The sequence below is a fragment of the Palaemon carinicauda genome, chromosome 24, assembly GCF_036898095.1.
Source record: "Palaemon carinicauda isolate YSFRI2023 chromosome 24, ASM3689809v2, whole genome shotgun sequence".
NCBI lineage: Eukaryota > Metazoa > Arthropoda > Malacostraca > Decapoda > Palaemonidae > Palaemon > Palaemon carinicauda.
Window position 1 is genome coordinate 108,060,309 of NC_090748.1, and position 25,610 is coordinate 108,085,918.

At 44.8% G+C, this 25,610-nt stretch overlaps 1 protein-coding gene across 3 annotated transcripts; it reads right to left on the reverse strand.

Annotated features, from left to right (window-relative positions):
- Positions 1 to 294: 294 nt before the first annotated feature.
- On the reverse strand, positions 295 to 25,610 carry LOC137618262 (thioredoxin-like). Of its 3 annotated transcripts, none has more exons than XM_068348424.1 (4): positions 25,526 to 25,610; positions 13,983 to 14,216; positions 10,306 to 10,857; positions 295 to 624 (listed from the first exon to the last, which is right to left on the reverse strand). In XM_068348424.1, the coding sequence occupies exons 3-4, from the start codon at positions 10,609 to 10,611 to the stop codon at positions 454 to 456; spliced, it is 477 nt and encodes a 158-aa protein (XP_068204525.1). In that variant the 5' UTR covers positions 10,612 to 10,857; positions 13,983 to 14,216; positions 25,526 to 25,610; the 3' UTR covers positions 295 to 453. The 3 variants fall into 3 exon arrangements, with proteins under 3 accessions (XP_068204525.1, XP_068204526.1, XP_068204527.1); XM_068348425.1 differs by having other exon boundaries at positions 25,489 to 25,531; XM_068348426.1 differs by lacking the exon at positions 13,983 to 14,216 and having other exon boundaries at positions 25,526 to 25,607.

The window sequence follows — 25,610 nt, forward strand, 5'->3', positions numbered from 1 at the left end:
TCAAAATTTATTTCCCATATTACATAAATTTCGTTATATAGCTCCCCTAAGATATTTCAAAATCTACTTCCATAACTGAAAAGAACATTTGGCGACATTAGCTACCATAAGATTCTCATATGAGTCTCAGTCGAGAAACATGCCAAGCGCCATTTTTAAAAAGTGTCCGAAATCGTGATTGAAAATTGCCAATTTTCAAATTATTTATATTATTATTATTATTATCATTATTACTATCATTATTATCAATATAATAATAATAAATAATTATTATTATTATTATTATTATTTTTTATTATTATTATTTTTCAATCGCGATTTCTGACACTTTTTAAAAATGGCGCTTGGCATGTTTCTCGACTGAAAGACTCATATTATCATATAATGTCTCCTTAGACTATATATAAATCTTGTGAAAATAAAAAAGTCTATACTTCAGTTACCGAATCAAATCTACTTTGGCGCTGTTCTTTCTAGTAATTTATCTACGAAGTTCATCACTTGTTTATGCGAGACCAGTCCAACAAACTTTTCCGTTACAACTCCTCTATGGATTCCAAGTACAGCAGGCACTGCTGTAACCTCAAAAGCGTGCAGCAGGTCCACATGGTCGTCGACTAATATCTGGAAAGAGGACAATATGTACATGTGCGTAATGTACTGAACTATATTGTCATAGTCCCCAAAACCTCAATGTACTGTACTATTTTGTCATGGTCCCCAAAACCTCAATGTACTGTACTATTTTGTCGTAGTCCCCAAAACCTCAATGTACAGTACTATTTTGTCGTAGTCCCCAAAACCTCAATGTACTGTACTATTTTGTCATAGTCCCCAAAACCTCAATGTACGGTACTTTTTGGGCTCAAGCCATGTCGTCCTGATGGAAGTTCCTTAAAGGCAGCTTCCTAGGGTATATTACAACTACGGCGATATTCCCAGAGAATTTACCTTCAGGTACCCAGAATTCTAACTCCTGGAGCGAGTATCCCTAAAAAAGACCTTAGGGATATCGTAAATATCAGTGGACGTATTCTTGACACGCCTCATAGCAATCTATACCCCGAATAGAGTTAACACTTCGTAGGGGTCAAATGGCAAGAAAACGAAAACGATAAGAAAAGGGGGAGCCGTTCGTAAGGCATCTCTCCTCCCCGTTTCGAAAGCGTGCCCTGCGCCGCTTGCGGCGCCATCTGTATTCCTTTTTGCGTAGCTCTACGACTCAGTGTTTTGTTCCCTGTTTTCTACCAAATCTTGGAATTTCTCGTGTTATAATGCTTTCTCCAACTTCTTCTGCCTCGGATAAGTTGAGTACTATTTCTTTTATGTATAAATGTAGGCTCTTGGTTAAAATTAAAGTAATTAAAAGAGTTATCTTTGATACAAGAGCTGTTGCCTGCTGGAGGCATCATGGATGCTGTCGCTCGCTAGAATAGGATTTATTTGTTAGCAAGAGCGACGTTCCCAGCCCCTTTGCGCTTAAATATTAGCTAATTAGCTTATTTAGGAATTCTGTTATGATGCGTTAGTAGTGTGCCTGGCGAAGTTTTGCCTAGGCTGCCAACACTAGTCTTCGTAGGCTAGCGGTTGGCCTATGTACTTCCTGCATGATAATTAGTCTTCCAAGTGTGATTTTATTGTTTTAAGCGTTAGGCAACGTTATACATATAAGCCCTTTTCGAGTACCTTCCAAGATAGTATTGGTGTGAGTTTCGGTGAATTAGGTAATCGATTCTCTTAGTGCCTAGGCTAGGTTGTCTTAGGTCATTATAATATTATCTGTTTCCCCGTTTGCTCCCTTCTCTTCGGGGAAGGGGCAAACCCTTTCCCTCTGTTTAAGCCCTAGGCTTAACTCTAGTGGTTTGTTTGAATTAATTTTCAATATATCTATGCTGGAGTAGTACTGTACCTTCCCGTTCCATCTGAATTGGTTCAGAGGGGGACAGTACAACAGTGTTTAGTCTGAGTCCGGGTTGGTCTGGCATGGGGCAGAGTCTCCCTTGCTGACTGACACGGGCATAAGGGGTTTATCCCCCTTGGTCCACCTTGTTGGGTTCCAGTAGTGTTCCCTTCGCTCGGTGACCCCCAGACTTGTCCTCTTGCCGTTCCGGATTCGGGATATGTTCCCTTTTCTGGAATAGCAATTCCTTCCTTGCCGTGGTTTTAGGGAGGCAGCCAGTAGTGCCGGCCTCCCCCTCGGGTCTTTCTCTGGCTGAGATGAGCTGTCTTAGTTGGGAATGACCCTTAACCAAGGCAAGGTTGGATAGGACCCTCTGTCCTTCCCTTCTATTTTCCGTTCCTTTGTGTCAGTCGTCCGCATCCGTACCTAGCCTAGGTTAGGATGGGGAACTGACATGGTCTCCTGTCGGCCGGCAGAGTGTGCCGACCGGCAGAGTGTGCCGACCGGCAGAGTGTGCCGACCGGCAGAGACCCTTCCTTCGAGTGCTGCCCGGTCCTTTCTTGGTCCCTCCATCGCTGCCGTCTGTAGATTCAGTAAGCAGCGGTTAGGAAGCCTGACTTAGTGTCTCCCCTTCCTTTCGGCACTCTTTCGGGTGCCGGGCACAGAGACTCATAGCCTCTTAGCCCGGCACTCATTCTGTTGTCTTCGTATGTGTTGTCCTTGCCGTCTGCCGGCCTACAGGCCGGCCGTCGGTGGGGAGGGGTGTTCTCCAGTTCTCTTGCTGTCGGTCGGCGATGGTTATATACCTTTGCCGCCCGGTCTCTTGCTCATCTGCCGGCCACTACAGTGGGGCCGGCAGCCGAGCGCTGCCTGGTGTGGAGGCCAGCCGGCAAGGTTTGCTTACTGCTGCCGGCCGGCCTGCTACACTGCCTGGTTAGCCGGCCACTAAGAATGATGGCCGGCAACGCAGTGCAAACCGGGTGGCTGCGGACCGGCAACCACTGCCGGCCGGTTCAGGCATGGGATCTGGAGTTCTCCCCAATAAGGGTGATCTGATGTTGTGTACTTGAGATCTACCTTTCGAAATTCGGGGGGGGGGTGCTGACCGGCAATAGCCGGCCGGCACACCACCCTCAGGTACTGTATCAGTCCTTTCTTTGGTGGTGTATTCAACCAAGGGAGTCCATGATATAGTAGGTTACAACACTGTCTTTTCTATCTTACTTGTGTTACTTGTGCAATCACTTGGTGTCGCCTTACAAGGATAAAAGAGAATTCTTTTCATCCCTGGCCGGAATGGTAAAATTTTACCTTAGGTGTGAGCTACACCTAATTCCCTTTGGAAATATGCTCTCTGGTTATTCTAGTAAAGACTAACTATGTGACTTTGGCTGGTGGGCTTCCACAGGTGTTTGTGTGGGTTTCACAAGTAGGTGTCTTTCCCTTATTCTTAGTGAATACTCATTTGTTACATGTGAATTGAAATTCACTTGATATTCATGGAAATCTTTCTTCTTTTACAGGAGGAGCATCCGAAGTGTGATAGTGTCTTCTGCAATGTCCGCAGTAAGAACTTTTGCGGACATGTCTCGTGTAGGAGGCACGCTGCTTGCGCAGCCTCCAATGATGACCATCGTTACTGGGATCCGCAGGTATGTGCTGTATGTACTAACCTGCTATCAGAGGCTTTTGAATCCCCTAGGTCGGCGGAGTCAAGAGATGCTGCGAGGGAGAAGCTTCGCTTATGGGTAAGGGGTTTTCAGAAAAACACCACTGGACCTTATCTTCCTAATGAGAAGATGAGGGCATACCTTTTTCCCAAGGCTTCCGCTGATGCTGTTGTTCCCCAGCCTCGGCCGGAGATCCCTCTCGTCCAGATCCCAGTGGAGGAGGATGTTGCTGATGCTATGCAGGACATCCAGTTGGACGACAAGATGTCTGACTTGTCCGATCGTGCGGAACAGGATCTGCTCGCAGAAGGCGAGGAGGAGGATCGAGATCCTATTGCCGTGGAGGAAGAGGTTCCCGTATCTTCAGACGTGCCGGTTCAGGTCCCTGAACCTATCCCCTCTACCTCGTCCGCTCTTCCAGCAGAGCTAGGACAGGCTCTCTCTTCCATCGTTGGTATGATCCAACAGATGCAGAGGGAGAATAATCAGAAGGCCGCTACTTTGGAGCTCCAGATGCAGAAGATCACAGCATCACGTGGACCTCCAAAGAAGCTCAACGTGAAGGACCTTCCTCTGTGCTTGGATGCCAACCCGTGGAGATATGCCGAGCACATGCCGATGACGATTGGGAAGATCGTCATGTCGGAGAAACTGGGCTCAGTTCCCCTTGAGGAGGTGGAATTCTGGCCCAGTAGAGGGGCCTACCCGGACTGTTATGTCCGTTTGAAGAAGGAGCCGGCCTCTAAGGAGGAGACGGAACCAAAGGAGGTGATTATCCTGGATCACTCCAAGGCTCAAGCCACTTTAACAGCTGCATTGAAGGAGAGGGGGTTCTCAAACTCTAAAGTTGCCACTTTGAGTAAGAAGCACCCCTCCTTCGTATCCTCCCCGGCTAGGGCCTTCCCCTTTATGCAAAAGGGGTTCGCGGCCGTCTTGAAGGCGGTTGAAGCTGGCAAACCATGTCCATCTCTGGAGGAATGCAAACCTCTGTCGTTGGCATTGCCGCTGGACAATAAGGACTGGAAGGAGGTGCACCTCACTTTCTCGGTTGGGAAGTTGGACGCCGACATTGCAGGTCAGCAGTTCGGCAAAAACCTTCCCAAGTTGTCGGAATTCCTCCTACGGAGGGAATTGGACACAAAGGAGCGCCTGGCAGCCTCGATGTCTCTCCAGACCAACATGGAGACGATGGCTAGCGACCCCAAGATGCCGGAGATGTTCATGGTAATGGCCAAGATCCATCTGGCCACGGTGACTAAGGACCTTTATTGCTTTGTTAAAGCAAGGAGGGCCTGTAGGGAGTTTGTGTTCGCCTCGGCCACAGTGAGGCATGAACCCAAGAGGCTCATTTCATCCAGCATCTAGGGTAAAGATCTCTTTCCCAACGACGTGGTCAAAGAGGTCGTGGACAAGGCAGCCACTGAGAACCGCAATCTTCTCCTGAAGTGGGGCCTGTCCCTTAAGAGGAAGTCTTCTCCGGATGAGGGCCCTCAGCCGAAAGGAAAGGCGAAGAAATCAAGGTTTTCCTCCCGTCCAGCCAAGCCTTTCAAACCACAAAGACAGCAGCAGCAGCAGCCAGCTTTGCCTCCGGTACCACAACTGGTAGCCCAGACCCCGACCACCTTCCAATGGGTACCCCAAGCCATGTCATCAGCTTCCCCGGCATTCAATCCCATGTTCGAGGGACAATCAACCACGTTTCGTGCAAGACCCAGAGGGGCAGCCAGAGGTTCGGCAAGACGCCCCTCTAGGGGACGAGGATTCAGAGGTGGTCGCGGCCAGGGAGGCAAGACTGCAGGACAGTCAAAGTGAAGTGTCGCCGGTAGGTGGGAGACTTCAGTATTTCCGGGATCCCTGGACCTTCAATCCCTGGGCCCACAGCCTTCTCAAAAATGGACTGGGTTGGAGTTGGTACAGTACTCCGCCCCAGTGCCCTCAATTTTTCCAACACTCCACCCCCGTTTTGGAGGAGTACATCCAAGATCTGTTGGAGAAAAAGGTGATCCGGAGGGTAAAGTCCATCAAGTTTCAAGGGAGGCTGTTTTGTGTTCCCAAGAAAGACTCGGGGAAACTCAGAGTCATTCTGGACTTGTCACCACTCAACAAGTTCATAGTGAACCACAAGTTCAAGATGTTAACGTTACAACACATAAGGGCCTTACTGCCCAAGAGGGCATATACCGTCTCCATCGATTTGGCAGACGCATATTGGCACGTTCCAATAAGTCGCCGTCTCTCCCCCTACCTAGGATTCAAGCTACAACAAAAACTTTATGCTTTCAGAGCGATGCCCTTCGGGCTAAACATAGCCCCAAGGATCTTTACGAAGCTTGCGAGCGCAGCGCTCAAACAGTTACGCCTAAAAGGGTTCCAAGTAGTAGCCTACCTGGACGATTGGTTGGTGTGGGCAGCATCCAGAGCAGAATGCTTGCAAGCTTCCCTACAAGTGATTCAGTTCCTGGAATATCTAGGTTTCATGATCAACAGAAAGAAGTCTCGTCTTTCTCCAGCTCAGAGGTTCCAGTGGTTGGGAATTCACTGGGATCTAGTGTCACACCGTTTTTCCATTCCGATGTCAAAGAGGAAGGAAATAGCGGGGTCTGTCAGGAGACTTCTAGGTTCCGAGAGGATATCAAGACGCGAACAAGAGAGGGTTTTGGGCTCTCTTCAGTTTGCATCAGTAACAGACCCAGTGCTAAGAGCACAGCTAAAAGATGCAGCGGGAGTATGGAGAACCTTTGCATCGAAAGAGCGAAGGGACTTGAAGAGACCGGTCCCACTTCGACTACGTTCTCTTCTCAGACCGTGGTCTCAAGCCAGTCGTCTAAAGAGGTCTCTACCTCTCCAGCCATCCCCCCCGTCAGTGACAATCCACACAGACGCCTCAAAGGTAGGGTGGGGGGGTCACTCCCATCGGAAAAATGTGCAAGGGACCTGGTCCAAGCTATTTGGGACTTTTCACATAAACTTTCTAGAAGCTATGGCAGTGCTTCTTACCCTGAAGAAAGTATCCCCACGTCACTCGATCCATGTAAGGTTGGTACTGGACAGCGAGGTGGTAGTGAAATGTCTGAATCGGCGGGGATCGAGATCCCCACCTCTCAACCAGGTAATGTTAGCCATATTCCGACTGGCGGAGAAGAAGAAGTGGCACCTGTCAGCAGTTCACCTTCAAGGAGTCCGGAATGTGACCGCGGACGCTCTATCCAGGGTTGCACCGATAGAGTCAGAATGGTCCCTAGACGCAGGATCATTCTCCTTCATCTTGAGACAAGTCCCAGAACTGCAGATAGACCTCTTCGCGACGAAGGACAACAAGAAGCTGCCGAAATATGTGTCCCCATACGTGGACCCCTTGGCGGAAGCAGTAGATGCGATGTCCCTCGATTGGAACAGATGGTCCAGGATCTACCTGTTTCCCCCTCACAATCTGATGTTGAGGGTCCTCAACAAACTGAGATCCTTCAAGGGAGTAGCAGCAATAGTGGCCCACAAGTGGCCGAACAGTGTATGGTTCCCTTTAGCTCTGGAACTACGACTGAAGTTTCTATCACTCCCGGACCCAGTTCTGTCCCAGCAAGTCCAGAAGTCGACTGTCTACGCTTCATTACAGAAAACCCGAACCCTGCAGCTCATGATTTTCTCTCCCTAGCGGTGAAGAAACGGTTCGGAATCTCAAAAGATAGCATCGACTTCCTGGAAGAATACAAGTGTAAGTCTACTAGGAGGCAGTACGAATCTGCATGGAAGAAATGGGTAGCCTTTGTCAAAGACAAGAACCCACAAGAGATCTCTACGGAGTTCTGCCTATCCTTCTTCATTCACCTCCACGGACAGGGGCTGGCGGCTAACACAATTTCTACATGTAAGTCAGCTCTGACAAGACCCATTCTATATGCCTTCCAGGTAGACCTCGCTAACGAGATGTTTAATAAGATCCCGAAGGCCTGTGCTAGGCTTAGACCATCAGCTCCTCCAAAGCCTATTTCGTGGTCGTTAGACAAAGTCCTTCATTTTGCCTCATTACTGGATAATGAGGAATGTGCATTGAAGGACCTGACTCAAAAAGTGATCTTCCTTTTTGCCCTTGCTTCTGGGGCCAGAGTTAGTGAGATTGTGGCCCTCTCGAGAGAGGAGGGCCGAGTTCAGTTCCTGGATGGGGGAGAACTGAACCTGTTTCCGGACCCTACGTTTCTCGCTAAGAACGAGTTGCCCACCAACAGGTGGGGTCCCTGGAGAATCTGCCCTCTGAAAGAAGATGCATCTCTATGTCCCGTAGAATGCCTAAAGGTCTATCTTCGTAGAACTTCAGACTTCCATGGGGGCCAACTATTCAGAGGAGAAACATCGGGCTTGAGTTTATCTTTAAATCAGCCTAGGGCGAAAATTACATATTTTATTCGCAGAGCGGATCCTGACAGTTCACCCGCAGGTCATGATCCGAGGAAAGTTGCTTCATCCTTAAACTTCTTTAACTTTATGGATTTTGAACACCTTCGTTCATACACTGGCTGGAAGTCTTCCAGGGTATTCTTTCGCCACTATGCTAAGCAAGTGGAGCAGCTAAAGAGGTCTGTGGTAGCAGTTGGTTGCGTCGTTAACCCTGCTGTTTAACTCTGCGAGGAACAGTGGAATCATTTGGGACTTTGATTCTTGGGTGAGTGGTTAGTTATATGCGTTGATATAAGTAGTAGTGAAGGCTCTGAGAGCCCACAGTGACTGTTCCAGCGTTATGGTGATGGTAGCACAAGTACAGACAGGTGTGCCAAGCGTTTGCTAACGCTATTGTCAGCAAAGTAGTAACATGGACGTTAACTTTGATACCTGGGTATGTGGCAAGTGACATATTTGTTTTCTTTCAGATAACCATTCATCCATGCACTACGGTACTTGTGTAAATTGTTGGTCATCCACCTATCATATGTACATATTTAAGGTGACCATGTCTATTTATTGTTACTCAATAAACTTGTTCTCGGGAACCTTGCGTCTCCTTCACCTATATTGATTTCATGTTATTTATTGGGCATTTAGCCTATGTATATTAATCGGGGATATCTATAATAGCCTATTCCTTAATGCAAAGCCTTGTTGCACTGGTTTATACTTTCCTTAGCATAAAGGACTCCACCCCTCTCTGAGGACGGTGGTGGCAGCAAGTTTAATCCTACGCAGATATAACCTTTTTGTCTAATTTTACTTCGACCAGGGTGCTGGTCGGGATTTTTCCCTTGGATGCTGTAGTCCCGTAAGACTATGCTTTACTTCATATAGAGTGAGACCACTATATTGTACTGGCTGGCGAGTGATTCATACATAGGTATATGTACTCTTCGTTCGTTTCTAGAGTCTAGTAGGACTCCTCCCTGTAGGGGGCAGGAAGCACTTTCATGGCTTATGATTAGTGAAAAGATGTATAACGGTAACATCTTAGGTCTTTCAGTCGAGTTGACTAAGAAACATTCCTGAGGAGTACAGCACGTATTGAGAATCCACAGATACAGTAATGCTCTGGTATACTTCCATCAGGACGACATGGCTTGAGCCCAAAAAACGGATTTTGAGCGAAGCGAAAAATCTATTTTTGGGTAAGATAGCCATGTCGTCCTGATGGACCCGCCCTGTTCCTTTTCAAAAAAAAAAAAAAAAAAAAAAAAAAAGAGTGAAAAGGGTTGTAGGACCCCTCCCTACATACAGTATCTGTAGCACCTCGTGTATCGCTACAAGGAATACAGATGGCGCCGCAAGCGGCGCAGGGCACGCTTTCGAAACGGGGAGGAGAGATGCCTTACGAACGGCTCCCCCCTTTCTTATCGTTTTCGTTTTCTTGCCATTTGACCCCTACGAAGTGTTAACTCTATTCGGGGTATAGATTGCTATGAGGCGTGTCAAGAATACGTCCACTGATATTTACGATATCCCTAAGGTCTTTTTTAGGGATACTCGCTCCAGGAGTTAGAATTCTGGGTACCTGAAGGTAAATTCTCTGGGAATATCGCCGTAGTTGTAATATACCCTAGGAAGCTGCCTTTAAGGAACTTCCATCAGGACGACATGGCTATCTTACCCAAAAATAGATTTTTCGCTTCGCTCAAAATCCGTTATTTTGTCATAGTCCCCAAAACCTCAATGTACTGTACTATTTTGTCATAGTCCCCAAAACCTCAATGTACTGTACTATTTTGTCATAGTCCCCAAAACCTCAATGTACTGTACTATTTTGTCATAGTCCCCAAAACCTCAATGTACTGTACTATTTTGTCATAGTCCCCAAAACCTCAATATACAGTATAAGTAATATCCAGCCAAAGTCATTACTAACTAGAAGGGCACTCAGTAGAATGCACACCTCCGCCGCACCAGCTTATTGCTCGACCTTGACCTTTGATCTAAACATGTCTTAATTGGCTTGAATTTCATACACTCAAATATGAACCAAGTTTGATGTCACTGTGGCAACGATGTCTAAACTTATGGCTGATTACGTGAATCGGACATTATGCTTGATTGTGACCTAGACCTTTGACCTTGACCTTCCAAAATTTAATCATTTCCAACTTTATACATTACAGTTAATCCCTGCAAGTTTCATTACTCTAAGATTAAAGTTGTGGCCAGGAAGCTGTTCACAAACAAACACACAAACAGGCGGTAAAACATAACCTCCTTCCAACTTTTAATAAACTCTTATGAAAGTAAATTACAGTAAACTAATAAAACGCAGTAATTCCTTACCTCAGCTAAATGAAGGCGTCCAACATGTTCTTCAGCAATCTTTTCAAGTAACGGCTTCAAGGAATGGCACGGCTCGCACCAATCGGCGTGAAAGTTGACGATCACGGGAAGTGAATTCCGCATGACTTTATTCTTGAAGTCGTCTTCCCCCGAGATCATGTAGACGTCGTTATGTTGGTCGCTTAAATGGATACTCCTGGTACCAGCCGCAGCACTTATGCGAACTACGTGGCTTCTGAGACAAGTGAGACCCAATCGAGGAACTTTGTCGAAGACGGCGGTAAACACGGGCATAACGCTAGCCATTTTGGATGCCTGTACTGCACTGTACTTTATGTTATCCACAAAATAAAAAGTCAGAAGACTTGTGGAAGACAATTTTGTACTTGAGTAAAGGTAGGCCTGTGGTAGTCACTAAGTTTTTATTTTTTTCAGGGCTCTTGCTTGTACAGGTTCAGTCCAATGTGCAATGACCGCACCGAAGCCAACGACTGCCGATGCTCCGCAGATAAGCAGTATTATTACCCGTGGAATGAATAAATGATCGATGACCTGAAATGAAGCCAGTTATTACTTTCCATTCATGTCGTATATAACTTTAACCCTTTTACCCCCAAAGGACGTACTGGTACGTTTCACAAAAGCCATCCCTTTACCCCCATGGACGTACCGGTACGTCCTTGCAAAAAAATACTATAGAAATTTTTTTTTTTCATATTTTTGATAATTTTTTCAGAAAATTCAGGCATTTTCCAAGAGAATGAGACCAACCTGACCTCTCTATGACAAAAATTAAGGCTGTTAGAGCAATTTAAAAAAAATATACTACAAAATGTGCTGGGAAAAAAATAACACCCTGGGGGTTAATGGTTGGAAATTTCCCAAGAGCCTGGGGGTAAAAGGGTTAAGATGAGATAAATTACTTATCCAACTATTATATCCTAATCAGTTTTCTTTGTTGTAGAAAACTACTGGAATGGCAAAGTAAGATTTATTGGATAATGGCTAATGCTCCACAGTAAAAGCTCAAATTATGAAAGAAGCTATTTTCAAAAGACTATTTTGAGTTAAAATTTCTAAAACAATAACTAATTTCGGAGAAGAAAATGTTACTAAACTACAACTAATAGGAAAGAATATATGGTCAATTATAAAATAAGTAAAAATAAATAAATCTTCATTTCTTAATCATGTGTAATTTACAGCTTTTCTTTAAACATGTACTGTATATAATACATTACTGTCATTCTTTTGACTGTGTACAATATAATTCCCACTGAATAGAGAACAGTACCTCTAATAACACAGATTTTGAACTCCTTATTAAAATGGTTTCTACGTCTGTAAAGTACATGTGAATTAAACACGTATCACACTGCCTGAGGTTGACCCCGTAGAAAACGGGAAGAGGGTAAACTATACAAAAAGCTGGTCTGTTAGGTAGAGTTACCAGTAACTCCTAAGAAGAGTTACCATTAACTCCTAAGAAGGTAGTTCTAGGTAAGTAACCGTGTTGGAACAAATGTGAATTAAAAGAGCTCTTCAACTCATATTGAAGAAAATACACATTTAATGAAAGATTGAACAGTCATTCTAGCATAAGCTTAATGGAAAACATATCTTGCAATGCTAATAAGAAAATTCCAGTCTTAAATTTTGTCAGAATCAACAATCTACTGAACAAAAGAATAATCACAGTCAACACATGTGCCAATTTAGAAATCCCATTTTGTGTTTATGAATTTGTGGACCAAATGGTTTAGGTCCATGTAAGCAGAGGAATGACTCCTGGCACTACCAGTCGCCCAGAACAAGTATGAGTACTGTGTACTTTTCCCCCAGGTGACCAGTAGTGGATGTTCAGCCTTGCTTAGTACTTGGATGCAGGCTGAATGAAGTACAGTAGGTCATGCACATTCTCAGGGCTATAGAGAGAAGGGAGGCTGGATTATGTCATCCTTTCCTTTCGGTGCTACGAGGAGAAAAACCAAGATGGTCCTCCAATGTCCTCCAAGGGATGGGGAAGGTAAACGCTCACGTTCTACCGTTGCCTGGCTTATGGTGCAGGTGCCCATCCCCTGGCAGGACTGCTACCAGTGTGACAACAGCGGTCATCGCACCGGGCTCGTGTTCCTGTCAACTGACCAGGAGGGTAACAGTCACTTGGTGAGTACTGTTTCACTCTACTTAGAAAGAGGATAAATTTGTAAAGACATGGCAGGATTTTGTGCAAATGACCTTCCTTCCAGATTTCTTTGAATTATTAAAAGTGTCAGAACCTTAAAAGGAGGAAGAAAAGAAGCGAACTCACTTCTTCCCCTTGTTAACTGTCCAAAGACCTCTGTATGCAGATTTGTCGAGGTCTGAACAACTGTTGACAAATGATAGCGCTCTCAAAACTAAGAAGCGACAGGTGCTTCTCCAGCAGGAACTAATACATTGAGGGTCACCGATACCAGGGGAGCTAAGGGAATGCACACTGTTAGTGGCACAACAGTCACTACATTTCTCTGGTAGTCACAGTCACTGGGGTCAATTTGAAGGTGGCCAGGTAATCCTTCAAAACACTGATATACGGTGTAACTAGAGGACTTAACAGGACCACTAACTCTTAAGCTCAAAGTCATCATCATTTACAGGCAAATCTTGAGCTGATCAAAAGTAAAATCCTACTGGGAGAAGCAGAAACCTCTACAATGACCAAGCCTCGCAACGAGCAGGCGTCAGGTTCTTCCATCCCCTCTCGTGTATTCCTCATTGACCAAGCCTGTAGTGTTACAGAGAGTCCATGTTAAGAAGGGGGAAGGTAAGAACCAAAATTCTTTTTCAGCATCAGATAGGGAAATCCCTTTGAAAAGTGCAAGAGAAGTCTTTTTAGGCATCTTCCTTTTCTTTCCAAACTTTGCCAACTGCTGGGAAGAGTAAAACTAATACCTGCCACAGGGGGGTTAGACTGTGAACAATCATGCCCCCTACAAAAGGGACAAAGTATATGGGAATCTACAGTCACTTTAGATATAAACCTACTATATGTATCATCTTTCCCAGGGCACTTTCACATGTCACACTCTAATCTATCCATGATAAGTGCTCAACCAAATACTGTACACCACAAATAAATCAAAGTAAATGAAAAACATCCAACAGGCTGCATAAATCAGGAAGCAGCAGCAGCATATCATCTCGTAAATCATCCAAAGTCAAAAGTGGTTGGTTTTTGACGGTCGAGAGGGCTGGACCACCAACCTTGCCCACTTGTAGTTACCTAACTATCTTGTTCACGATTCAATGGCTGCTTCAGTTTGCATTGAAGAACTGCATTTCCTCTTTGAATAGACGAAACGTTTGGTTTTACGTCGGAACAAATAATTATTTCTTTCTCTTCTAAGAAGTTATTTTGATGTTTACAATGATTCATTTATCTTTTACCTGTTTAGGGAGAATAACATGCACTCACATTTTGAAGAAACAGTAGAAATCGGCACAAATAAACATCAAGGTTTTTATACAGTACATGTAAGTACACTCCAACTTTTTACACATTAAAAAAGAAAAAGACAATACTAACAATACAATTACAGTATTACCATTAATGGACAGAATCTGCCGACTTGAACCGAGACAACAGGCACAACATAAGGAGACACACTTAATAAATTATGATTTCTAAGCCATACCGAATTAATCTCAACGGGTTGAAGTGGTGCCTGGTGCTGGGGAAGTAGTAGTAATAGAGCGGAGACAATGAAAGCTGTTATAGTAATCCCAGCGGCTGCTACGATACGCCTACGCCAACAGGCCACCACCGCTACCGCAACTGCTACCCAAATCACAACAAGGATGGTCACACCAATTCCCACTCCAAGTACCCGCATGTTAAGATTCGAAGGCACTACATGCAAGTTATCCAGCTGGGCAAGACAAGGGGGGATTACAATCATTAAGGTTAAGGTCTAAGTGCGTGTATATCACAATACTTTGCGCTGCCTTCTACATGTAACTGAAAATTATTAATACTCTGCAATAAAAATTTTGTCAGCCATTGAAAATTCAAGATAATTATGTTAACCCTTTTACCCCCAAAGGACGTACTGGTACGTTTCACCAAAGCCATCCCTTTACCCCCATGGACGTACCGGTACGTCCTTGCAAAAAAATGGTATCAAAATTTTTTTTTCATATTTTTGATTATTTTTTTTAGAAAATTCAGGCATTTTCCAAGAGAATGAGACCAACCTGACCTCTCTATGACAAAAATTAAGGCTGTTAGAGCAATTTAAAAAAAATATACTGCAAAATGTGCTGGGAAAAAAATAACCCCTTGGGGGTTAAGGGCTGGAAATTTCCAAATAGCCTGGGGGTAAAAGGGTTAATGCAAGACCTAAAAAGAATAAAGTCGCTAAGACCGCTATATAATTCATGTCATAAAAAGAATAAAACAAATTATCTTTTGCAATTGACAAATACATATTTACTGCTTAATTGCTTTATTAAAATTCACACAGCATGGAGTTTTAAAATGAAAATTCAAAATATGTAGTACTCATAACCAACATGCAGTTAAGAAATTCTATGTTAACATATAAATAGTTTTTCTTAGCTTTTGGTGATAGGAATGATGCTTGATAAAATTAAAAGACTAGTTTTGTAGCCTATTGCAAGCAAGTAATGCGTAGCTTAAGACATTGTTTAATAAGCAAATTTAGGTGAACAAACACAATACAATGCCTACAATCCCACACTGACCTAACAAGACATTAACATTCAGTTTACAGATAATGGATTACAGTACATATTTGTTCTTTAAAAATAATGGTAGACTTGATAAAACTGAATTCTACATGTTATTTTTCATGCTAAGCAATATGAGCTATAGTCCATTTCTTTTAGCGATGCATATTTGCACCAACTCGCGGCGGTGCCCTTTTAGCTCGGAAAAGTTTCCGGATCGCTGATTGGTTGGACAAGATAATTCTAACCAATCAGCGATCAGGAAACTTTTCCGAGCTAAAAGGGCACCGCCGCGAGTCGGTGCAAATATGCCTCGCTAAAAGAAATGGACTATAGGCATAGAAACGTGCATTATCTATTCTGATTATATTGTACTACACTATTACACACAACAACTAATTGGGTATGTCTAAAAATAACTCCCTCAAAGTAAGCTACAGAACTGGGTAAAACTGAATGATAGCAGGGCGTGCACTCAAAGATTCAATGATCGCAAATAGTTTATGGGGAAATCATGAGAAGGACCCCCTAGTATCACGGCTTCAGACAGTACATTACGCCCTAGGATATGTAGGAACGGGAAAAACTGTAACATGTTATTTTTATTAGTAAAATAAATTTTTGAATATACTTACCCGATAATCATGTAGCTGTCAACTCCGTTGCCCGACAGAATTCTATGGAGGGATACGCCAGCTATCACAATACTAGAAGGGGGTGTACTTACCAGCGCCACCTGTGGCCAGGTACTATAGTACTTCTTGTTGACACCTCCTCAATTATTCCTCGGTCCACTGGTTCTCTATGGGGAGGAAGGGAGGGTCGATTAAATCATGATTATCGGGTAAGTATATTCAAAAATCTATTTTACTAATAAAAATAACATTTTTCAATATTAAACTTACCCGATAATCATGTAGCTGATTCACACCCAGGGGGGTGGGTGAAAACCAGTGTACAAGATTAAAGGATAGCTAAGTATCCCATATTTCATATAACAGTTATCTCAAATAACAATGAAATAATAAGTACCTGGTAAGGAAGTCGAATTGAACCGTTACTCTGCCTCTTTTTTAAGTTCGTTTTCCTTACTGAGCGCAGCGTTCCTCTTGGAGGCTGAATCAACCCAAAGGTGCTAAAGTATATAGGGTTGCAACCCCTACTAAAGGACCTCTACAAAACCTCTAACCCAGGCGCTTCTCAAGAATGAATAGACCACCCGCCAAATCAAAAGGATGCGGAAGGCTTCTTAGCCTACCGTAACAACCATAAAAACAACAATAAAAGCATTCAAGAGAAAGGTTAAAAAAGGTTATGGGATTAAGGGAATGTAGTGGCTGAGCCCTCACCTACTACTGCACTCGCTGCTACGAATGGTCCCAGGGTGTAGCAGTTCTCGTAAAGAGACTGGACATCTTTAAGATAAAATGATGCAAACACTGACTTGCTCCTCCAATAGGTTGCATCCATTATGCTCTGCAGAGAACGGTTTTTATTAAAGGCCATCGAAGTAGCTACGGCTCTTACTTCGTGGGTCCTTACCTTCAGCAATGCAAGGTCTTCCTCCTTTAAGTGAGAATGGGCTTCTCTAATCAGAAGCCTTATATAATACGAAACCCCGTTCTTGGACATGGGCCTCGAAGGTTTCTTGATGGCACACCATAAGGCTTCTGACTGTCCTCGAATAGGTTTAGACCTCTTAAGATAATATTTGAGAGCTCTGACAGGGCAAAGAACTCTCTCTAGTTCGTTACCTACCATGTTGGAGAGGCTAGGTATTTCAAACGATCTAGGCCAAGGACGTGAAGGAAGTTCGTTCTTTGCTAGGAATCCGAGCTGAAAAGAACATGTTGCAGATTCGGTCGTGAAACCAATGTTCTTGCTGAAGGCATGAACCTCACTGACTCTCTTAGCTGTTGCAAGGCAGACGAGAAAAAGAGTCTTGAGGGTAAGGTCCTTGAAGGAAGCTGACTGGAGAGGTTCGAACCTAGATGACATAAGGAACCTTAAGACTACGTCTAGGTTCCAGCCTGGAGTGGATAGACGACGCTCTTTAGACGTCTCAAAAGACTTAAGAATGTCTTGAAGGTCCTTGTTGGAAGAAAGGTCCAAACCTCTGTGGCGGAGAACTGAAGCCAACATACTCCTATACCCTTTAATCGTAGGGGCTGAAAGGGATCTCTCATTCCTAAGATGTAGAAGGAAGTCAGCTATTTGGGTCACAGAGGTATTGGTAGAGGATATTGAATTGGCTCTACACCAGCTTCGGAAGACTTCCCACTTAGATTGGTAGACTCTACGAGTGGAAACCCTTCTTGCTCTGGCAATCGCACTGGCTGCCTCCTTCGAAAAGCCTCTAGCTCTAGCGAATCTTTCGACAGTCTGAAGGCAGTCAGCCGAAGAGCGTGGAGGTTTGGGTGCAACCTGTCTACGTGAGGTTGACGTAGAAGGTCCACTCTTAGAGGTAGAGTCCTGGGGATGTCGACTAGCCATTGAAGTACCTCTGTGAACCATTCTCTTGCAGGCCAAAGGGGAGCAACCAGCGTCAGCCGTGTCCCTTCGTGCGAGATGAATTTCTGCAGAACTTTGTTTATTATCTTGAACGGTGGGAATGCGTAAAGGTCGAGATGGGACCAGTTCAGTAGAAAAGCATCCACATGAACTGCTGCAGGGTCTGGAACAGGGGAACAGTACAGCGGAAGTCTCTTGGTTATGGAGGTGGCAAACAGATCTATGGTAGGTTGACCCCACAAGGTCCAAAGTCTGTTGCACACACTCTTGTGGAGGGTCCATTCCGTGGGAATGACCTGATTCCTTCTGCTTAGGCGATCTGCTGAGACGTTCATATTGCCCTGAATGAACCTCGTGACCAGAGTGAGGTTTAGACCTCTTGACCAAATGAGGAGGTCCCTTGCGATCTCGAATAGGCTCCTCGAATGGGTCCCTCCTTGCTTGGAGATGTAAGCCAAGGCTGTGGTGTTGTCTGAGTTCACCTCCACCACTTTGCCTAGCAGGAGGGACTTGAAGTTCAGCAGGGCTAAATGAACTGCTAGTAGCTCCTTGCAGTTGATGTGGAGCAATCCCTGTTCCTCGTTCCACGTTCCCGAGCATTCCCGTCCGTTCAAGGTCGCACCCCAGCCCGAGTCCGATGCATCTGAGAAGAGATGAAGATTGGGGGTCTGAATAGCCAACGATAGGCCCTCCCTGAGAAGGAGATTGTTCTTCCACCACAGGAGAGTGGTCTTCATCTCTTGGGTGATTGGGATAGAGACTGCTTCGAGAGTCGAACCCTTGTCCCAATGAGCTGCAAGATGGAATTGAAGAGGGCGGAGGTGGAGTCTCCCTAGCTCGACGAACAGGGCCAGTGATGAAAGGGTCCCTGTGAGACTCATCCACTGTCTCACCGAGCAACTGCTCCTCTTCAGCATGCTCATGATGCACTCTAGGGCTTGGCTTATCCTGGGGGCCGATGGAAAAGCCCGAAAATCCTGACTCCGAATCTCCATTCCCAGGTACACAATGGATTGGGAGGGAATGAGCTGAGACTTTTCTATGTTGACTAACAGACCCAGTTGTCTGATTAAGTCCAAAGTCCAGTTGAGATTCTCCAGACAGCGACGACTCGTGGAAGCTCTCAACAGCCAGTCGTCTAAGTAGAGGGAGGCTCTGATGTCCGATAAGTGTAGGAATTTTGCTATATTCCTCATCAGATGAGTGAACACCATAGGAGCTGTGCTTAGGCCAAAACACAGGGCTTGGAATTGGTAGACAACCTTTCCAAAAACGAATCTCAGGAAAGGTTGGGAGTCTGGATGAATAGGAACGTGAAAGTAGGCATCTTTCAAGTCCAACGAGACCATCCAGTCCTCCTGTCTGACCGCTGCTAGGACCGACTTCGTCGTCTCCATCGTGAACGTCTGCTTGGTGACATACGCGTTGAGCGCGCTGACGTCCAGCACCGGTCTCCAACCTCCTGTCTTCTTGGCCACAAGAAAGAGACGGTTGTAGAAGCCCGGGGATTGATGGTCCCGGACTATAACCACTGCCTTCTTCTGCACAAGTAGCGACACCTCCTGGTGCAATGCTAGCCTCTTGTCCTCTTCTTTGTAGTTGGGAGAGAGGTTGATGGGAGATGTGGTCAGAGGTGGTTTGAGGCAGAATGGAATCCTGTAACCGTCCCTCAGCCAACTGACAGACTGGGCGTCTGCACCTCTCTTCTCCCAGGCTCGCCAGAAGATCTTGAGTCTGGCTCCTACTGCTGTCTGGAGATGAGGAGAGTCAGTTTTTTCCTTTAGATGTCTTGGAGCCTTTCCTAGACTTGCTCCTGTAAGAGTCTGGACGGGAGCTTCCTCGGCTGGGGGCTCTACCACGAAAGGGCGGTATGAACCTCGTAGCAGGGGTATCAGCCACTGGGGAGCGATAAGTCTTGGGGACTGAGGTAGCAACCTTAGACTTACGAGCCGATGAGGCTACAAGATCGTGTGTGTCCTTTTGTATCAGGGCAGCAGACAAGTCCTTAACCAGCTCTTCGGGGAAGAGGAACTTCGAGAGCGGAGCAAAAAGGAGTTGTGACCTTTGACAAGGTGTAATGCTGGAGGAAAGGAAGGTACACAGCTGTTCCCTTTTCTTCAAAACCCCTGATACAAACATCGACGCAAGCTCACCAGATCCATCCCTAATGGCCTTATCCATGCAGGACATTAATAGCATGGCAGAATCCTTGTCCGCAGGAGAGGTCTTCTTGCTGAGGGCCCCCAGGCACCAGTCTAGAAAGTTGAACATCTCAAATGCTCTAAATACTCCCTTCAGTAAGTGATCAAGGTCTGAGAAGGTCCAGCAAACCTTAGAGCGCCTCATTGCAGTTCTCCGAGGCGAATCTACCAGACTTGAGAAGTCAGCCTGGGCAGAGGCAGGTACTCCCAAGCCTGGTGCTTCTCCTGTGGCATACCAAACGCTCGCTTTCGAAGTGAGTTTAGTCGGAGGGAACATGAAAGAAGTTTTGCCAAGGTGTTGCTTAGTCTGCAGCCACTCCCCTAAGATCCTTAACGCTCTCTTAGAGGACCTTGCTAGGACTAGCTTAGTATAGGTGGACTTAGCTTGCTGTATGCCCAGCGAAAACTCAGATGGCGGAGAGCGGGGAATAGCAGAGACAAAGTGGTCTGGGTAAACCTCCCTAAGCAGAGCCAAGACCTTACGAAAGTCAATAGACTGTGGAGAAGGCTTGGATTCATCCACGTCTGACGAGGGATCCAGGTGTGCCGCCTCATCATCAGACGCCTCATCACCAGAGTGTAGCGAAGAGATCGGACAAGAATGCTGAACAGCAGAGTCAGAACGAGTAGGAACAATATTAGTGGTTTCCTCTTCAAGTAACTGTTGAGGGAAAACCTGAGGCTCAGACTGCAAAGGCTGAATAAAAGACGAAGCAGAAGGAAGGCGCATGGGTGGAGGAGGCTGACTCCTAGCATGAGTGGTTGAACCCAAGGGTTGCGCTTGCTGAGCGGTTGGCGGAAGCGGAGTAGCAAGTTCCTGTTCCTGTGGTGTGAGCGGAGCGCGATGAGGTAGAGGCTGCGCAGAACAAGGTAAATGTCTCGCAAGCTGAGGCTCCTGAGGCGCAAGGCTAAGGTGTAGTGGTGCTTGCCTTGTGGAGGGTTGAGCTCGCTGCAGCGAGGGCTGAGGAGACTGACTCATGGACGGGAGAGGTTGTTGTACCTCAACCGAGTGTTGCACCACTGGTGGAGCAGCAAGTGGAGGCGGAGGAAGAGAGGTATAATCCTCCTGATCCCATTGTAAAGGTTGCCTTAAAGAAGGCGGAGGCTGAACACCACTGGGAACAGCAAACTCAGAACGAGGCTCAACATCGTACGCCTGGCAGGTGGTACTGCGATCAGGCGGAGCGAGCGCAGGCGGAGCGAGCGCAGGCGGAGGGAGCGCAGGCGGAGGGAGTGTAGGCGGAGGCGGAGGCGCAACACTCTCAGCCCGACACTCACGCATCAAGTCCGAAAGCTGTGCTTGCATGGACTGTAGAAGAGTCCACTTGGGGTCGGCAGAAACTACAGTAGGCTGAGGTAAAGCCTTAACAGTCGAGCTCTGTTGTGGCAGAACCTTACTCCTCTTGGGCGGAGTGCAGTCGACAGATGACTGCGGCGAGTCAGAGCTGAGCCAATGACTGCAACCTGGCTGAGCACTCGCGGACTGGACTCTGCGTTTAAGTGGTCTCGAGACCTGAGACCAACGTTTCTTCCCTGACAGTTGATCAGCGGACGAGAAAAAGACGGGCTCAATCGTCTGCAGGTGGGAGTGACGGTCTTTGGAAGACACGCCCGTAACCACCGAGGATACTTCTGTGCGCCTAACAAGGCCTGCCGAACCCTTATGCCCTTCGACATTGCTTCTCCCCTGGGCTTGGGAGCTTGCAAGAGGTCCCGGACTGGGAGGACGACTGGCTCGCACAGAAGTATCCTCACGCACCACACTGGCACTGACACTAGCACTTGGCACTGCACTGACACTAGCACTCGTCACAGCACTGGCACTAATTCCACCCACTGCACTCTTGACCTTAAGTTCCTTGACTTCGGCCATCAGAGACTTATGATCACTTACCACTGACTCTACTTTATCGCCTAAGGCCTGAATAGCACGCAAAACAACAGACATATCAGGCGGAGGGCAAACAGTAGGTTCGGGGGTAGCCACTACAGGGGTAGGAAAAGGTAGGGGATCATGAGGTGAGGAAAAAAGTGAAGAGTGAGAAGAACTCCTCCTAACTCTACCTCTCTCTAACTTAGTTGAATATTTCAAAAGACGGACAAATTCCAGTTCCGAAAGTCCGGCGCATTCCTCACATCGATTTTCTAACTGACAGGGCCTGTCCCTACAGTCAGAACAAGCGGTGTGAGGATCTACCGAGGCCTTCGGAATACGCCTATTGCAAGACCTACATCGTCTATGGGAGGGGGCTTGCGAAATGTCAGACATCTTGAATCCAAAGAGTTAGCCAAAGGGGGTTCCAAAATCAAGCAAAAGATCGTTAACCGTTAATCAGGACTATATAAAAGCTATCTAGCTAATATAAGAAGGTTTCCAGTAAAGCGACAGCCGAAATCTGAGAGAATACTTCACCAATTAGCCGTGAAAATACTCGAAGATCATAAGCGTATCCCAGAACGTCTTGCCGGAAGCACGACAGAGGAATAATTGAGGAGGTGTCAACAAGAAGTACTATAGTACCTGGCCACAGGTGGCGCTGGTAAGTACACCCCCTTCTAGTATTGTGATAGCTGGCGTATCCCTCCATAGAATTCTGTCGGGCAACGGAGTTGACAGCTACATGATTATCGGGTAAGTTTAATATTGAAAAAATATACATTATAGTATGAAAAACTTATGCACGTTCACCTAACATTTGCCTCGTAATGTCTAAATAATTCCTTAGGTTTGATTAGATTATGTCGTATCCTTTATTTGAGACCACTTCAACCATGCAGATTTTAATGCAATTTCATATTGAATATAATCTTAGCTTGATTTAGATTTCGTAAGTTAACATCAAGAATACAGCATGAAATGCGAGTGGCTTCTTCAAATAACTGATGAACAGATCTATTTTTGTTGATGCCCGTCGGTTGTTGTTCTCAAGAGATGAGATTTGGGTCTCCACTTTGAGGGGTGTAAACAAAAATTTATGATCAGTAGCTAGTACTGTATATTGATTTAACAGTGTTAAGCCTTTACAGTACTGTATTTGCTTAATTGTTGATGTAAATTTCTCTCCCTATCCTAGTAACTCTTTTTAAAACCTTTAAATATATATTTATACATCTATCTGTACAAAATGTAGTTATTGTCCCACTATTCACATAAAAATTGTTGAGGCATGAACTTGTTTATGAGACAATTTTATCTTATCGAATGCAAATAAATTTCAGATCTTATCCTGTGCTTTCGCAATGGTTTTTGCAACAAACTTGTACCTTGTACAAATGGGCATGGCTGTCGTCTCAAACATACGGATTAAAAAGGTATCATGGCTTTGAACGCGGAGATCCAGAATTACTGATCCACTGTGATCGTAATCATTAGTTCAACATCTTGTCGAGTGTCCTCGTTGGTCCTGGTATAAATAAAGACTCTCCTCGCATAATTAAGGTAGGCATAAAATAAGGTAGGTTGGGGAGTAGGGTAAGGGTACGGGTCAATTAGGACCCAGTATCCTAGGCTTAGTTAGGTTAAGGAATATATCTGCATTCCCCCACAAAAAATTTAAGGGATTTTATCAGGTTAGGTCAGAAGCATGGAGAAACTAGAGGGGCACTCAGTAGAGCGCAGACCTCCGCTGCGGCAGTTTATTCTTTTACCTTTTGCGTGACCTGTACCTTGACCTTTAACCTTAACATGTTATTGCCGTGGATTTTCATACACTCAAAAATGAACCAAGTTTGAAATCTCTGTGACAACGATGTCCAAATTTATGGCTGATTACGTGAATTGGACATTTTGCTTGAATGTGAATTTGGCCAAAAATTTAATCATTTCCAGTTTTTTACATAACAGTTAATCCCTGCAAGTTTCATTACTCTACGATTAAAATTGTGGCCAGGAAGCTGTTCACAAACAAACACACAAACAGGGGGTAAAACATTACCTCCTTTCAACATCGTTGGCAGAGGTAATTAAGGCATTTGTCAGGTTAGGTTAGAAGGCTGGAGAGATGAGACCCTGTGCCCTTTATGTAAGGTTATGATGTATCCCTGTAACTGCCCGTGCTAACGTACATCTTCATGCATTGTATTTTTCATTATTGTTAATAGTTACATTAATGAATACACGCTACACATATGTACCACTGGGAACATTTGTAAATAAGCGGACACAAGACGGCTCAGGCATAGAAATAGGTTGTAAATCACAGGCATTGAGAAAGTAAATTCGGTAAAATTACAGTTAAAATTGTAAATTCAGTCTTTGTTTTACAAAACCTTATGAAATATGGCATGAGCTAAAATACTCAACCTAACCTATGTCGTCGTTTATTTACCAGGGAGGCTAGTACCCCCTTTACTAAGACTAGCTAGTGGGTGTGTCCTCCGTTCTGCCAATTAAATTAACAATACCTATTATGTGTTTTAGCCTATGCATTGTTAATAATTTTTGTTTATAACATTTGGCTTCAACGATCAAATTGCACATCATGGGGAGTGGAAAATTCATTAATTTGACAATAGTAGAATTAAATATATTTTTCCTTAACGTTAATATGCCAATTGGTAGACGATCTTTTAATTGGGGGATTCATATCAGCGGCCAGTTCCTCACGCGTTCATTAAAAATGGACATCAATTAACCTAAACTCTCCCCCCCCCCAACCTAACCTAACCTACAAGCCGTGTCCGTACCTACTTACTTAACGGGGGAGCTAACGTCCCCCCTCGACCCCCCTTACACCTTCGTATTCTAAGTCATATGTATTTGGCCGCTATCATACATACAACCCCCATTGGGTGCTATATTATGTAGTTTCCAAATAACTCCTTATTTTACTGTAATGTGTTTATTGCATCCCTAATAAATACCTCAGCTTCCTAAATATGTAAACAAATAAGGAAATAGTTAAATACGTAAACAAATAAGAAAATAGTTGTTACATAATTATGCAATAGGGTAAGACCTAGGAGGATTAATACTACTGGAGATGCCTTGACTCAGAATTCTTTCCTGAACCCGTGAGGGCAGGGTTTGGCCAGATTCACCCCTTCAAACTGTCAAATCTCGATCCCAAGTTAATCCTCCGACAGCGTACTGGTACTTAGTCTGTTTTACCCAGACTTTTGTTTATAGCCGATAACTATTTTCTTGTGCTATTTTATTAGCGATGGTCCCTTCCTGTGATGCTTTATCAAAAAAAAAAAAAAAATAATAATGTTAAACTTGTTGCTCAACTTATTTGTGAATCAGTTACAAACTCCTTGGAATAATGAACTACAGTAAAGTCGTTGACCTTTATAGCCGTCTATGGATGACATTGAACACAGCTTGTGATGATCTCACAACTGTTGTTACTGATTTTTGCCTAAAGGCAGGCAACTGATTTTTTACAACCAAGAGCAGCACAGGAAGGAGCCATCGCTAATGAAAGCACAATAAGGGTTACCGTCTCTAAACAAAGGTCTGAATAGAACTGACTACAAATTCCAATACAGTGACAGAGATTAACTTGAAGGATCAAGAACTGACAGTTAGAAGGGTAAAAACCTGGCTTCCCTTAATCCGGGTCAGGGCATCTCCAGTTATTTTTCCTCCAAGGGTAAGACAGACTAAGCCTCGGATATGCTCTATAACTAGGGCTGCCCTATAATACGATAAATAGTAATTTATCTATAGTATTCTTAATAAGCTTTGTAATTACCATATCAAGATAACAAACAAGATGCAAGAATATGATAAGCTTACGAGAAAATACACAAACAAAGAAATACTGGTCACTCACTGTTTGTTTACTAAAGTGACGTCACGAGTCCAGCTGCAGACGGTGTTAAAAATCGCTCCCTTGTGACTACAAACAGTCTAAAGAT

Excerpts from the sequence above, each read along its gene's own strand:
- LOC137618262 (XM_068348424.1), bottom strand. The coding sequence starts at position 10,611 with ATGGCTAGCGTTATGCCCGTGTTTACCGCCGTCTTCGACAAAGTTCCT. Across the intron at positions 625-10,305 it reads GACGCCTTCATTTAGCTGAG|ATATTAGTCGACGACCATGT; the intron begins GTAAGGAATTAC and ends TCCTCTTTCCAG.